General features: G+C 37.3%; 2 protein-coding genes across 2 annotated transcripts; one reads left to right on the top strand and one right to left on the bottom strand.

Moving 5' to 3' along the window:
* Positions 1 to 973: 973 nt before the first annotated feature.
* Positions 974 to 8,903, bottom strand: si:dkey-228d14.5 (uncharacterized protein LOC796266 homolog). The gene is made up of 7 exons (XM_036573425.1): positions 8,587 to 8,903; positions 7,404 to 7,451; positions 6,545 to 6,616; positions 6,382 to 6,449; positions 5,998 to 6,128; positions 4,419 to 4,596; positions 974 to 1,697 (listed from the first exon to the last, which is right to left on the bottom strand). The coding sequence occupies exons 1-7, from the start codon at positions 8,649 to 8,651 to the stop codon at positions 1,510 to 1,512; spliced, it is 750 nt and encodes a 249-aa protein (XP_036429318.1). The 5' UTR covers positions 8,652 to 8,903; the 3' UTR covers positions 974 to 1,509.
* A 656-nt stretch (positions 8,904 to 9,559) lies between these two features.
* zgc:110319 (uncharacterized protein LOC796111 homolog) lies at positions 9,560 to 16,240 on the top strand. The gene is made up of 8 exons (XM_036574001.1): positions 9,560 to 9,642; positions 11,962 to 12,056; positions 12,660 to 12,795; positions 13,193 to 13,259; positions 13,366 to 13,477; positions 14,182 to 14,245; positions 15,036 to 15,210; positions 15,391 to 16,240. The coding sequence occupies exons 1-8, from the start codon at positions 9,575 to 9,577 to the stop codon at positions 15,460 to 15,462; spliced, it is 789 nt and encodes a 262-aa protein (XP_036429894.1). The 5' UTR covers positions 9,560 to 9,574; the 3' UTR covers positions 15,463 to 16,240.
* Positions 16,241 to 16,319: the final 79 nt, after the last annotated feature.

Here is a 16,319-nt window from a genome sequence, read left to right as displayed (position 1 = left end):
ATATTACAGGGCACTTCCTGAGAATAAATGGCCTGCACTGACGTGCAGAAATGCTGGAGGTTTGCATCTCCAATGAAGGTCAAAGGTGGCATTTCTGAAATCTACAGAATTCCAAAAACATGCCTGCATGCTTGAGGCTCTGGTTTACTGGTAATTCTCCCTGATCATCTCCAGTATTTATCATCATAAATCTCAGCAGAGCAGAGTTGGGATGTAACGGAATAGAAGTATTGGGAATACATATCCAGAATACAGAAATTAAATATCTGTGTTCAGTCCAAGTTACACTTAGTAAAGACCGTATTCAGAATACATTTACTTTTTATATTTTTGAGTACACTTACAAAACTTATCCAGTAAATAGAAAAACCATACATGTTTAGTTACTGTATTAAAATTAGCACACTGCATGTAGCAAACATGCTCATTAGAAGTTACACTGAAGTCCCTACTTAAGCCTGAGTAGACTGATAAACTAATGTGATGAGCCAGTTTTTTTATCTGTGTTACTGAGCTTTTTAGAGGGATGATCAAACTAATAATCTTAGTAGTGGACATGTTTGCGAGTGATAAGTTGAGTATTGGCATTGAGTGTGTTTACATGCTTTTAATAATCCGATAACTGCAGAAAATCAGATTTTGTCAGTAATCCAATCAATGCATTTACATGCACTTGAGTAATCAGATAATGGGGAAACTCTGGGTCTATGTGAGTCAGGCAGTAATCAGATTTCTGCTTTGCAACCATTTAATAAACTCGCACAACAAGACGTGACGCAAATGTAATGTAAACTCATGATTATGATAAATATGATTTTCTGCTTATTTCTAGTACCGCTGTAGACTAAGAAATCCGAAAGAAATAAGAGTAAGAGTATACATGCACTGAGAAATCTGATTACCGAGTTACAATCCAGCTCTCTTTATCGGATTTCTTAATCAGATCTCTAGACCTAACCCGGATCTAAGAAATTGGAGTATGCTGTTTACATGACCATTTGAAAAATCAGATAACTACAGAAATCCAGATCTGATTACGGAGTGCATGTAAACACACTCATTCCTGCTAGAGGGATTGTGTGAGCAGCAGTGGACGGAGGCAGAGGGTGAACGAAAACCTCTTTTAAATGATAAGCTTTTTTTTTATGAAATGCAATGGGGAAAACTGCAAACTAGTAACGGCGACAAACGGTGTGAATTAAGTTAACAAAAAAAGTTTTTCCCATGTAGCTTACCAAGATGTACTGTAGACGTATTGCAAATGTATTCTGAATATGGTACTTTTTAATGTACTGTAACGGAATATGTTACTAAATACATTTGTTATAGTGTATTCAGTATTTGGCCATCATTACTTTATGTTTTGTCCAACCCTGCTAAGGAGATATTATGTTCAGGTGTAACTGAAAACATAACAATATGTATAAAGGGAAACTGTGACAGTGCAGAAGTAATCCATAAAGGAAAAAAGAGAAAATAAATAATCTAAGGTGGATGTAATGCCAGTCATCAGGACAAAATGAGCGGCTTCTCTTCATCTCTCTTTGCAAGAAGTACTGAGAGCATCGCTGAGGAGAAAAAGTAAAACTCTACAGCGTAGCTGAGTTCAAAGAGCTCCAGGTTCACGCTGAGTGTCCACTCAAAGATGGCAGAGATGTGCTTGTAGTAGTAGTCCTTTTGGACAAAGAAGATACAGTCTGACAAGTGGAGGTTAAGGAACAGGGTATAAGGAATTATTATTGTTATTATTATTATTATTATTATTTACATTTTTTCCTACAAGCAAAACATAATTCGATTGGTTTGATTTGGTCTCCAGGCAGAGCACAAGGTATTAGACTAGTTAAATAAATTTCCAACTAATGTACGTCTCAAAAACATAGTGTTCTTAATTAGATTCATTTTACTGACATTAATGACTATATATACAGCTGTATGCAAAAATGCAGGCACCCCTGGTCAATGATGTTTTGTGAAATGAAAATAACACATCCTCTACAGAGAACACACTTCTTTGCATTTTTAATGCAAAATTGCTGTTTATTTGCTGGATTTAACATATTGGGGGGAAAAAATAAACATTAAATATGGCCTGTGCAAAAATCATGGCATATTTAATATTTCATGTTTTACTTTTTCCTATATGTTAAACTCAGCACATAAATAGAAATTGTGCACTAACATTAGCAGATAATGGCATATTTAGGTAAGTTCACTTTAGAGCAATTTGTTTACATAAAACTATCTTACAGATGCACTGAGATAAGAATCATATAGGTATTGGTAGATAAATTTCTTTAAAAAAAATATCAGCATCAGACAAATGTTTATATTTAACTAATATTTCAAACCAATATCTGATCCTTTTCTGTACTTCAGAAAACTATAATGTTTAGCTGAGCTACTGAGAAAATGTGTGTTTTGTTCATTTTACTGTGTTTGTAACCTTACATATATGTATATGTAAGAACAGCTGTACATCGACTTGATCATGCAGTTATCTGATCACCCAATTGTGTGACAGCAGTGCAGTGCATAAAATCATGCAGATACAGGCCAGCATCTCCAGGTAATGTTCTAATCAACCATCAGAATGGGGGAAAAATGAAATCTCAGTGATTTTGACCATGGCATGATTGTTGGTGCCAGGTGGGCTGGTTTGAGTACTTCAAAAACTGCTGATATCCTGAAATTTTCACACACAACAGTCTCAGGTCAACTGAGAATGGCCAGACTGGTTTAAACTGACAGAAAGGCTACAGTAACTCAGATAACCACTCTGTATAACTGGTGAGCAGAAAAGCATGTCAGAATGCACAACACGTTGAACCTTGAAGCAGATGGGCTACAGCAGCAGACGACCTTGTCGGGTTCCACTTCTGTCAGTCAAGAACAAAAAGCTGGCGCTGCACTGGGCACAGGAACACCAAGCCTGGAAAGTTCAAGATTAAAAAAAATGTAGCCTGCTCTGATGAATCTTGATGTCTGCTCAGGCACATAGATGGTAGGGTCAGAATGTGGTGCCAACAGATTAAATCCATGGACCCAACCTGGCTTGTGTCAACAGTCCAGGCTGGTGGAGGTGGTGTAATGGTGTGGGGAATGTTTTCTTGGCACACTTTGGACTGTAAATACCAATCACTCATCGCTTGAAAAAACTTGGAACAGTGGTGAAGTTTCTCAGGAGTGGCCGGCCTACCAAAATTTCACCAAGAGGGCATCAACAACTCATCCAAGAGGTCAGAAAAGAACCCAGACAAACATCTAAAGAACTGCAGGCCTCACTTGCCACAGTTAAGTTCAATGTACACGATTCCACAATAAGAAAGACACTGGGCAAAAATGGCATCGATGGGAGAGTTGCAAAGCGCAGACCACTGCTGACCAAAAAGAACATTTGCCAGAAACATCTAGATGGCCCCCAAGACTTTTGGGATAATATTTTGTGGACTGATGATTCAAAGGTAGAACTTTTTGGAAGATATGGGTCCCGTTACATCTGGCATAAAGCTAACACTGCATTCCACCTTAAGCAAACAGTCAAACATGGTGGTGGTATTGTGATGGTCTGGGGCTGCCTTGCTTCTACAGGAGCTGGACGACTTGACATAATCGATGGAACCATGAATTCTGCTCTCTATCAGAAAATCCTGAAGGAGCTGTCAGTTCATGACCTAAAGCTCAGGCACAGTTGGGTTATGCAGCAGGACATTGATCAGAAGCACACAAGCAAGTCCACCTCTGAATGGCTCAAAAGAAACAATATTAAGGTTTAAGAGTGGCTGTAACAAGGTCCTGACTTGAATCCCATTAAGATGCTGCGGCAAGACCTTAAATGGGCAGTTCATGCTCAAAAACTCTCTAATGTAGTCAAATTAAAACAATTCTGCAAAAAAGAATGAGCCAGAATTTCTTCATGGTGTTGTGAAAAATACTTTTTCACAGCACTGTATATACACACACACACATGCCAATAGCACTGCTGTGTCTGATCCACTCATATTAACGTAACACACACTAACACGCCACAGCAGTGCTGAGAATGAACCAAATAAGAAGATAAAAGGGGGCTAACAAAGTATACAAAGAAAGAAGTGGACTACTATTGTTGAACTAAAGTGGGCACCTATATGGTACGTGAACCTGTAGATACAAGGAGGTATACTGAAGTGGTGTAGTGAAGTGGCCAGTCAGTCAGTGTGTGTGTGTATATATATATATATATATACACATATTAAGCAAAAAAAGTAAACATTTTTTGAGTAACACTGACATATATGTAAACTATAAATCAACCAAACTCGCTGTCCTTGTCTATATTGCTTGCCAGAAGCAATCAGATTAATTGAGAAGTTGTACATGCTGAACAGCGAAAACATTTTATCAGCATGTCATAATGCTAAATGCTGAAAGGATACAAAAGATGGTCACTACGACCTGGATGCTGGTGAAGATGATGCGTATTGGGTAGAGGAAGCACTCCAGTCCTGTGAGGGCACACCTACTGGTCAGAGAGGTCAGCAAAATGGTGTAGAAGCAGACACACACAAAGCTCAGAGCAGCACCGAGGTAATGCAGCAACACCAGCTCTGCCGGCTACGAGAAGAACACAAGAGCTCAGTCATCTCTTCAGTTTAAGCATTATTCTTTGGAGAACAGATTTGATCTGGTGATTCATGTGAATGTAATACTCCATCATACACAGATGGTAATGTTGGCAATGGAACTGAACAAATCAGACACGTTCAGTTATTATTGTATACAAGATCACAGCACCGTATTCATTCACTGCAAACACTGCAATCCACTCTCACAAAGCTGTGTTGACACAGTCAGTGGCCAACCAAACCTGTTCAGGGAGATTTCATTTGTGGCCTCACCTTTGTTCATAATTTTAGATTGAGCTGATTTGAAAAAGAATTATTTACTAAAGTCTTAACAGGCCTTTTTTAAGAAACCAGGAACTGACCTCAAGAACTGCCCAGAGAACGATGCCCCTGCTGAGTAACATACAGCTTTAATTGTCAGTTTTTTCTGAATGCTTTGATTTGCTGGACTAAGTATTGCTTCAGTATGAGCACTAGAAAGTGTAAGAATGTAAATGTTCAGGAGCAGGGTGGGGCACTGCTGACCTAACTCTGATTGGGCAACGAATTACTCATAATCCAAAATAAGCTCTGCGGTAATTATTTTGTAACGTTTAAAACAAATTAAACACCTCAGTATATATTTAATGATCTCTCTCTCTCTCTCTCTCTCTCTCTCTCTCTCTCATATATATATATATATATATATATATATATATACACACATTTCAATGTGGAAATATAAGATTATAATCACAATTTAATGCACCAATCAGCCATAACATTAAAACCACCTCCTTATTTCACTCTTTGTACATTTTATCAGCTCAGGTGCATTTTGTAGATCTACAGTTACAGACTGCCGTCTATCTGTTACTCTGCATACTTTGTTAGCCCCCTTTCACACTGTTCTTCACGGGACAGGACCCCAACAGGACCACCACAGAGCAGTTGCGCTGGTACGAGTGAATCAGACACTGTTTGAGTTGACTTGTTTTTAAACACGTCAGTGTCACTGCTGGACTGAGAATAGTCCACCAACCAAAAATATCCATCTAACAACGTCCTGTGGGCAGCATCCTGTGACCACTGATGAAGGACTAGAGGATGACCAACATAAACGGTGCAGCAACAGATGAGCTACTGTAAAAGGGAGCTGACAAAGTACACAGAGAAACAGATGGACTACAGTCTATAATTGTAAAACTGTAAAGTGCAACTATATAGTAAGTGAAGCTGATGAAATGAGCAATGAGTGAACAAAAAGCAGATGGTTTTAATATTACGGCTGATTGGTGTATTCATGGAAAAGTTTATCTCCATGGAAACTCACAAAAATCTTAAAGCAAGTTTTAATTTTACATAACGGTGAGTGAAACAGACAAACGTTGGCTACCCTGTGTATACTTACATTGCAGTTCCCAGCCACAAATGCACCGATGGCTGCGACACAACCGAAAACCATGGCAAATTTACTGAGGAGGCTGTTGATGCTGCTCTTTTCCACGATATGTGCATGATGGAAAATACAGAAAACCAGGACTGCAGAAAGAGAGGATACATAGAGTATAATAGAGGTTTTCCACAGGTTAAATAAATAAACAAATTACTGGTTAATAAATCAAGTTAAGATTCTGATACTTTAGCAATTCTCTCAATTCGCTGATGTTAAAAGTAGCATCTACATGTTTTTTAGACTTAGTTATAACACTTGTTTAATACATCATGTAGGAAAAAAAATACACCGTGACTAAAATGGTTTCATAGAAGATCATGGAACAGTTGGTCCACTTACACAAAAAAGAACCAGCATTGATTGTAGCACTAAAGAGGGAATTTTCTGGAAAATTGGTTCCACTTGAACTGTGAAACAAAAGATATGACGTGTCATTCAGAACTGCTGTAACAAAGCAGTAGTGGGAGAAGTCTAAGTAGATTATGATAAAGGTTTTGCTGACCTTATAGTAGGTACATTATCGACTGTGCAACACATCTCAGTTTCATTTGTCAGACATGAGTTTCTGTATTCCCTGGAAGGAAAGAGAAATAAATAAATAAATAAAAATAAATAAAAACAGTGATTTACATTAAAGTAAACCTGAACTCTACTTTTTTACTTTGTTAGTTTATGTCTCTGGTCATATTGAGCGTGATTTGTCATGTCTTATCATTACGAGACAAAATTCTTGTTTTTCTGTAATCTTCCCTCAAAATGTAATGATGTTCACTGGTCTCTAAACTTCTGGTCTCTAAAGTCTTCTGAGTTTGGATTATGTCACAGTGCAGCAGAAACATTAATATTAACCAATAATATCTTGCGTCATTTACCCTTTCTTGATACCCCATCTATCACTGAATGCTCAGATAGCTTAAAGACCCCCTAATACCATGTTTAACTTAGAAATCACCGGGAGGGATTGTGATGCATTGTGATTCTGAGTCACTCTGAATTTAGTCAAAGAATTTTAAAAATAGGTGCCACTACTCTTATGTGTAGTTTTCATAGAGGCTGTAGTAGAGACTGTGTATCTATAGCTGTTACATATCTGTACCTACAGAGAAATTTCTTTATGTATAATTAAAGTCTCAGGCTGTGTAAAAAATTAGAACTGCAGTTTATATACTTCAGTGCTTTAAAGCTTTATTTCTTGTTAGCAATGACATCCTTAACATGTAACACTGGTACAGATCCACTGTACAGATCCAAAATCCATCTTTATCTTTATTTATCTTTATCCATCTTTAGTTTATTAACCATACAAAACAGAGAATAAGGAGAAATAATTATCAATAAGGAGAATAATTATCATCACATACCAGTTACTGAGTGGGCAGACATGGTTGAAGCTTATTGCAAGGCCATACCTGAAGAAAACAAGACGAGAAAGCAAAGTATGATTGCAAAAAGATACATATTTATTATTAAGCTCTATTGTTATTTAGGTTAAGCCCTCAATAGCAGCTGAGCTGCATAGCGCGAGTGGTTTAATGTATAACCCGGAACTCGCTGATAGTGACTGAGTCAGACATCCAGAGTTACAAGCTGCTGGACAGTCAGCCTTTCATCAGTGGGTGATACTAGCAAAAAATTAGAGGATGCCTACTCAGCTAAATTAGCCTATTCACTGAAAACGAATGACAGACAAATCAGGCCATTTAATTAAAGCCAAAACAAAACAGGCCAGGGAAAGTTGAGATTCAACAAAGTAAATACTAAGCAAGCCTTGTCTCTGTATTCGGCTACCATAATAGAGTCTGTTTGGTTAGTGGGTACAGCAGAGAATGCCATATGTCAGTCTTAGTGTGACATCAACACCCAGATTACTTACGTGTTTTTCCTCGCTGGGCTGGTTACACTGCATTCTTTTACACATCATTATCATTGTCAAATAACAAAATTTATCAGTCAATTACAAAACAAGATATAAACCTAAATAAAACATGTTGAAACATAATGCTTTTAATAGCTGTCCCTCATTCAAAGCAGACGTTACTTATACTGCAGGAAGGTTACTGGTTCTCACAGAACGCTTTTTATCTATAGAACTGCTCACAGCCTCATTAACTCAGGACTGTTGTAGTTATTGAAGGAAGATAGGTGATGTAAATATTGTCCCACAGATTATTCTTTTTTTGTAGTTTAAAATAATTTCCATAAGAAAGGTGTAAATTCCTTATGCAACTCACTTGGAAATCTTTCAAAAGGACACCTCATGCTTTTCTTATTTGTCTCCAGAACTTCTTAAAGATAACTGCTTATGTTAAGTCTGTCTTTTCTCCTAATGGAGGTTTATGAGAAAGAACTGACAAATCAGAAATCCTTCACTAACACAATATTAAAATCAGCTTTAATTTCTCCTGAAATAAAGAAAAGTTGATCTTAAGAAAGACATTTGCCCAGTAGTTCACAGTCCGCAGAGGACCTTAGGTTATCATTTGTATACCTGGCCAACACATATATTATCTGTAACTGCTAAGAAAATGAAAGAGTCCAACTTACACCACCCAGCACCCGATGAGTGAGATGGCACAGAGTATGATGGGTAAAATAATCCAGAAGCCCATGTCTTTTGGGCAGAGAGACTTGAAGGATTCAGAAGGGCTGCTGCTGTGTTCCTCTTAAGTTTCAAATGGATGTTAAACAGCCAATTCTTGAGTCAAATTCATTGTGTTCCTCTTCACCTCAGCACCTAAATAAGCATGTGGAAACTTCACTGAAGAAGACTTTACTGGTTTGCCATGCCTTCCACCACCCAGACTGCATTCTTCCTTTTCAGTGTGAAGTCATCTTTAAGAACTGTAAGGCTGACTGCCCTCTCTAACCACTCCTTGAAGCTGCTTGCCCTGTCAGAAAGCCTTGAGGAAATTTGGGTTGGGTCAAACACTGGCCTTATCTCAGTGTTTGCTTAGGCCTACTGCCTATTCACATTTAGCCATCAGTCTACTAAGTTAAAGAGTGAGCAGTAATGTTAGTGAAATGGGTTTCCTTTTATTGCTGAAAACTCTTGTTTAAAAACATTTAAAATGAAGTAGCACAAATCTTAAAATAACATTTTGAATTTCTTTATTTTTGATTAAAACATTTTCGTGTCATAAACTATTCCAAAAGCATCCTAGAGGTCTTCAAAGTTCCTCAACATAGCAAATACATTTTATGTAACTTTATATGTGATCAATTAATAAACTGACAAATAAAACCAATCAATCAATCAATCAGATAAACACATCTAAATTGGTGCCCCTCAATAGTGATTTATTAAAGACCTCTGGAATAGCTCACTAATCAAATGCCATGTAAATAAAACAGAACATGCAATTTCGACTCGTGCTACTAGTATTTTTTAAAGTTCTATTTTTTAAGGCTTTCTCAATGTTTTACGTCTAATATTCACCGGTTTTTCATTAGTTAGTGATTTATACCTATACGTGCTTTTTTCAGGAGGTGAAACGTTAACCAACTTTGGGTCCTAAATTTCAAAACAAACGAAATGGCGGCGGCTGTAAGATGGAATCTGCTGCAGTTTTTACGCTCTCAGGCCGCTTCGCCTCCGATTAGGTTTGTACTGAAACAGCTGTTTTTCGAAACATTCAGAATTTGGCCTTTTCACTTAAGAAGTGCAGTAACTTTTGTCAGTAAGCGCCAACTTTATGACTTAGCTTAGCCAGCTAAAGTTAGCAAGTATGGATAACTGTAGGGAGGATAAGCTCGTCAGCTTGTCCGCCGGCTTCTTGTTTGAATTTTCCCGTTCCACCTTAAATGGTGCAACAGTTAAATGGTGTTACTGCTGCATTATTTGAAGTATAAGGGGAAAATTCAAACAAGAAGCTGACGAATAGTAATCCAACTTCTGCTTCGTGTTGGGGAGGTTAATTCTTGCATTAGCCCGCGACCTTTATGAGCACTCACACAAGAGAAAACTAGATTTATAACCATTAACTAAAAACTGCCTAATCTAGCTAGGATAACTAGTTAGCTAGATAACCCGGCTAGTTTAAAATTTCATTATCTGGACACGTTATTATCTGCATAACAGCGCAGAAGTGAAGACGTGAACATTCGTAGGTCATGTTAACTGGCTAGCTAACCTGACACACAAGCGCTGGCTGTTTAACTGCTTGTAGGTTTAACTGGCCGTTGATTTTTTTTTTACATTAGTAAATGTATTTTTTCCTGCAGCATGACATTAGCTAAAATCACTGCTGCAGTATGTGAATAGTTAATAATCACAGTTTTATGTTAACTATATGTGTTTTAAAAATATCGTTCTACAATACTGTGTATAATGAATGTTCTGTTTTCTTTGCAGTTTGTATGAATGAGTGTATGTGTGAAAAACACTACATTAAATACTAATGGAAAAAAGACATTTCTGCTGGTTAAATGATAAACTTAGATAAAACGATGCCTCTGCACTCCTCTGCAGAAAAGGATGTTTGCCATTGTTTGTCACTGTTTTAACATCACAAGTTTCATATTACAATTACAGTTTACAATTAGTACCTATATACAATATCAATTAAACAGGATTTACACATTAAATACCCCAGACATTAATCGAAACATTGAATCCATTAAACCATTAGTTCCCTATTTTTTAAGGAATCATGCAATGATTGCATAATAATCAGTGGTTATGTTTTTATAAAACCATCACTTGCCTCTGGACCCACCCAAGTTTCCTAATATTCTTCTCCTCCCACACTCAGCCAGCAGAGCCCTTGCCTCCATCATACCATCTTACCAACTCTTTACACTCTTTACTCTTCTTATCTCAACCACCTTGTTCTGTCGCTGGCAGGTGAGGAGGCAGGTGAGTTGTTGGACTGTGGTTGGTCAATGGAGGCATCCGTCAAGTAGCCCATGAACAGCAGTTTCCTAATATGGCAACTTATTTCAATTTTACTCCTTTCTGTAACAGGCAGTCCATTGTTTGATTTGAAGAGTTAACTGCTCCATATGGTAGAAACTTGCTGCTGTTGGACAGTCATCGCAGAGCGTGAGATTTACTTGGGATGAGTGAACTAGCAGGTCAAGCTTGTGCATTATTGTGCAAATGATGACAGTTAGGATTAATTTAATATAATTGGTCTGACTGCTTTGGCATTTGCTATAGGAATTTTCTGTGTTCCAGATTATTGTAACCTTATGTTTCACATTTGATCCCTAATCCATCTCTCCGTGCTGAATGAAGTGTTTCCTGGGCCTGCTGTAAAAGGATCTTTTTTTCTGATCCAGAGAGCATGGAATAAAGCAGGTCCAGACTTTGCTCTATAGTTGCAAGCTGATGAGGACTTTTTAAACACGTGGTTATTTTGGTTATTTGTTGTTGGACAGAAAATTCTCAATGAAGGTTTTTAAAGAGGATCCTCAGCAGGGCAGCCTTTAAGGGAAACATTGTTCAGTTGTTCTTGAACATGTTCGTTTCAGCACATATGGTATCATTGAAAAATGTATATGCTGACCGTGACAAATAAAAAAAGGCTGAAGCTGCTTTGTGATTCCGTTTTTATGACAGCTGCCCTTAAAAAATTGATGTTTCAATTAATGAATGAATGATTTTACACACTTGGCTTAAAGTATTAAGATGTCAGTCAGCAACTGCTACACAAGATGGTCTAGTTTTTGTACAAAAACACAGATTTATGACCTCATACCTGAAATGCATAACTAGTGCTTGGAACTTGTTCACGTTTGTTTTGCTTTCAGAGTCCTAGCTATGAATTTAAAGAGGGCATCATACACGAAGCACTTCATTTATTGTTTTAAAGCATTTTTCAGGGCTGCTCCATTGTTGTTTATTCTATTCTGTTTACTACATTCACTGGAAAAGAGCATTGTTTGGATAAGTCAGTAACACAAGTCCTTTCTCTGTAGGTTTTCAGTGAAAGACAGAAGTCAGTGCTACTCCCTCTGGTTAGCCCAGAAGCACAGAATACAACTTCAGCAGTCAGAGAACAAACAAATCTTAGGTGAGACTCTTGAGCAACTTTTGTACATACAGTGGCCCCAAAATGTATTTGGACACATTAACCACTTTAGGTTACTTTATAACAAAGTATCAAACTGATTGTGTGTGGAAAAAGCCTTGAGAAGAATTCCAACTGGACTGCACTGAGAGTACTGTAAAGCACAGAGGTGGAAATGTCAAAGTTTGGGGCTGTTATTGTAACTGTGTCATTGGTGAGCTTGTATTAATGGATGAGATCATCAACTCAGAAATGTACAAAGGCATTTTGGATGCAAACCTGCAAAAGTCTGCAAAGAAACTCCTCAGACAACTAGATCTAAATCATACCAATCATAACTGAAGTCCACCTTTTGAAAGAATACATTGGCAAAAAGAAAATTACACTCTTGCAATGGTCTGTTTAAAATAAATACCTCTTGGTTTGACATTTTCTTTCCTAACACAGAGAACTGAATACATTTTGACACAAATATGCTGCAAATGTCCAAATACGTTTTTTAGGGGCCACTTTGTAGACCCCCCATCCCCTTCATTTAATTTTTGTCTTGTTTTCATCTTTATAGCCTAGTGTATTTCTAAAGACAACATATCCTTTCCTTGGCAGTGCGATGTCTGTCTATTTTGACACAAGACACACCAAACCCCAGGAGTTTAAAGTTTCTTCCTGGGAAGCCTGTGCTGGGGACAGGAACGCTAGATTTCCCAACCTTAAGTTCTGCAGAGTGTTCATCTTTAGCAAAGTAAGCACTTTTCTAAGTTAATTTGTGCCTCTCTTATTTCTGTTTAGGGTAGGTTCTGTGTCACAACAGAAAGTCATTTAGATTGCCTATTGTTTTAGCTCTTTGTCTAAAAGCTTATCAACACATTTGTGCCACTTGAGTTATGACATTAATGTTAGATAGAAAACCTGCCACAGTAGGCAAGAGTCCAGAACAGCTTATCTATGTTTAGATACAATCTCAGTCATTTTGTCCTTGTTCTTTTGATGCCACTTGAGTGCAGGATGATCCAGTACTCAGAATGTGTGTTTGTGGAATATGGTGAAGAACTGATGTGAGTTTTCAGTGTCCTCTTTCAGGACATAGACAGCTGGGGTATAAGACATGAAGTATTAATATTGTTCTGTTCTTTCTACAGGAATCTTTTTCAGGTTGAAGGGGTGAAAAGTGTGTTTTTTGGCCCAGATTTCATTACGCTGACCAAGGTGTTTTAGTATTTTTTTAAAGTAAATGTTTATAGTATTGATTGTGGATCCACAGCATTGTAGAAAATGGGTGCTTGGCTAATACACTGACTATTTGTGATTATAGATAGATGATGATGTGGAGTGGACAGACATTAAATGCCATGCAGTTGAGGTCATCACTAAGTTTTTTGAGAGTGGAGAACCTGTCACAACCGGAGTGACGCATCCTGAGAACAGTAAGGGAATAGCTCTGTTTTTTCTCATCATGCCAAAGCAATGATAGGTTGCTACATTTGTGATTAATTTGCCTCTTAATTAGACAGTTACCCGTTTTCCTTCCTTAAAGGGGAATTCCTCTGATTTTTTTTTTTTAATTCTGCATAATTCAATTGTTAAGATATAAACAGTCATTCAGAGCAGTTTGATGTGAAATGCTCTGCTCTAGAGAGTTGTTCATAGTGGTGTTAATAGGAATTGGATGTGTGAAGAGTTTAATGCCTCTAAAAGCTCCCTCATAGAAATATATGAAAAAGTTGTGATTACATTGTCTGGTGATTTAGACCTTGTTTGATGATAGTTTTGCGATAAGATTTATATATATCCATTCATGGTGTAGAGGTAGTTGTACATGCAGGGCGTGATAAGGCAAATAGCACCCAAAAAATTATTCTTTCAGACTTACCACTCTTTTAGCTTTGTCAGCATTACATAGAAAAGTTCAGAAGACACATATAAGTTCACTGGTGGTTTTGGATAGTAAATAAAAAACTGTATTTGCATGGTGGACATTGTGACCCCTGGTTCTCTACAATTAACCATTTCACATCAAAACTCTGTTTACACCTCAGTGGTTGACTTATGTACAAATAAAAAAAAAAGGATGGAATTCCCCTTTAAGTCTCAGTAAACATTCTTGTGTATGTGTTTTCTTCTGTAACAGGTGTCTCAGAAGAGGATGATGACATTGTTTCTATGATTAAAGAGCTTTTAGACACACGAATCAGGTACTCTTATTCATGTTGAAACGGTTTTGCACAGAAGGGACTTCCAAGTGTCATGTTTATAGCCCTGATTACTGAATTATTATTATTATTATTATTGTTATTATTATTAAAGCACAGTGATTTCAGTTTTAAGGAGAGCTTTGTGTTGCAGTTAATAAATGCTATTAAGCATTGACATAGCAGTCTGATGCTTGGCTAATTAGCCAAGAATGTGTTCTTCATAGCCTAGCATATTTACAAGAAATATAAATATGACAAGATGGACTCACTATTGCATTATTGTGATTTATATGCTACATATTGTGAGTGGTAATTGAGCAAAACAACAAGTGGAACATTTAGTGTTCCTCAAGACAGTTAAAGTTTATCACATGATTAAGACACTCGGCAGGAATGGAGCACACAGGACTCTCACAGCACAAAAAATGTGATTTGTTAATTTCCTGACATTGTTCTGTTGTGACCTTTTGTGATAACATTTTGTGGAGGTCATTATTGTGGCAGATACACAGTATCTTGATGTTCAGATGACTCATTCTTGGTGTAGTGAAATAAATGACTCACTTTTTAGATCGCTTTGTGACTTTTTGAAGCTAATGTAATGTCCGTCTTGACTAGAAATCAAATATCAAGCCAGATTCTGTAATTATGAACAGTGTATTTTGTTCCCAGTGATACATACTGTAGGGTTTTATTTACATGATAAGTTGCTTAGGATTAGTTCTGACAATACCATAGACTGTGAAGGATAATCCCAGCAAAATTTGACAATATGTTCTCTGCTTCTTAGGCCCACTGTACAGGAGGATGGTGGTGATGTCATCTTTAAGGGCTTTGAAGATGGCACAGTGAAGCTGAAGCTGGTTGGCTCCTGCACAGGATGTCCCAGTTCAACAGTTACGTTGAGAAACGGCATTCAGAACATGCTGCAGTTCTACATTCCAGAAGTGGACGATGTGGAACAAGTAAGAGTGAGAAATTTGTTCATGAAAAAAATGCTGAGGGCACAATAAAATGGCTTTGATTGAAGGGAAAAGTGCCCTTATTTTGTTGCACCATCTGCATATTGCACACTTGTACGCTTGCCAGTTTACCATTCACAGTTGCTCATATTCATTTTCACACATCATAATGTTTTTCTTCAGGTGGAAGATGAAGTGGATGAAATCAATATGAAAGTGTTCACAGAAGTGGAGCAGAAATTAAAAGACTCGTAGCATCACACATCATTCTGTGAGCATGCATATAGAGCAAGATAATGACACAGACTGCAACCAGTTACAACCAGCTGCAAATGTATTCAGACTTCTGTAAAGGTTTCAAGTTTCTTCTATATTGCAACTTAGACATTAGCACATTTTTCCATGCTTCTAGGATGGAATACTGTTACATATATATAATTTGCATAACTGCATACTGTAGTGCTTGTGTGCAATATCTTTTTTTATGAAGCTTTACAGTTTCCAGACAGCTTGTCTTGAATGCTTGTCTTTGGGAGATTAGAAATTGTATTGCATGCGGCAAACCGATACACAAGTGTGAAATCTATAAGTGGTTATAGAACAAGTGGTTCTCAAACCCCCACATGGTCCATGTTTTACCTAATTTCAGCTCCACATCTGAACCAACCCATTAGAAAATGCAGAAAACCTGTTTCAGGTTAATTGGGAGCTGGGTTAGAGCAAACATTTGGACCCTGAGGACAGGTTTGAGACATCTAATCTAGACTATAGATGACAGACTTTTAGGTTAAAGAGCATAAATTGCACAATTCAGAGGGACTGAGTTTTAATTATTTTTAGTTTTTGGTCTGTATTAGCAAATTCATTTCTTTGTGTGCAGAAGTTTAGACTCATTTAAATAAATATTTTCAGACATGGTAGAAACAAATGGTTAAATTTAGTGTAGTAGCCTTCAAAAAGTGTCTCTGCAGTTGTTCACTGTGAAGTAATGTCAACTTAAAATGTGTAAATAAAATACAGTCTAAGAATCACATTGGTGTGGATCTTTTCTTATGCAACTCCAGACAGAATTGCTTTGTTCTGTGAGTATAAAGAGAGAAGCTTAATTTTAT

This window comes from Colossoma macropomum, unplaced genomic scaffold (genome assembly GCF_904425465.1).
Source record: "Colossoma macropomum unplaced genomic scaffold, Colossoma_macropomum, whole genome shotgun sequence".
Taxonomy (NCBI): Eukaryota; Metazoa; Chordata; class Actinopteri; order Characiformes; family Serrasalmidae; genus Colossoma; species Colossoma macropomum.
This window is presented reverse-complemented; position numbering and strand designations above follow the sequence as displayed.

What these genes read in the sequence shown, in the direction of transcription:
- si:dkey-228d14.5 (XM_036573425.1), bottom strand. Translation starts at nt 8,651, where the DNA reads ATGGGCTTCTGGATTATTTTACCCATCATACTCTGTGCCATCTCACTC. An exon ending in GTCTGCCCACTCAGTAACTG is followed by an intron (nt 6,617 to 7,403) that starts GTATGTGATGAT and finishes CTTTCCTTCCAG; the next exon opens with GGAATACAGAAACTCATGTC. An exon ending in GATAATGTACCTACTATAAG is followed by an intron (nt 6,450 to 6,544) that starts GTCAGCAAAACC and finishes TTTGTTTCACAG; the next exon opens with TTCAAGTGGAACCAATTTTC.
- zgc:110319 (XM_036574001.1), top strand. Translation starts at nt 9,575, where the DNA reads ATGGCGGCGGCTGTAAGATGGAATCTGCTGCAGTTTTTACGCTCTCAG. An exon ending in GCCGCTTCGCCTCCGATTAG is followed by an intron (nt 9,643 to 11,961) that starts GTTTGTACTGAA and finishes CTTTCTCTGTAG; the next exon opens with GTTTTCAGTGAAAGACAGAA. An exon ending in AGAGAACAAACAAATCTTAG is followed by an intron (nt 12,057 to 12,659) that starts GTGAGACTCTTG and finishes TTTCCTTGGCAG; the next exon opens with TGCGATGTCTGTCTATTTTG.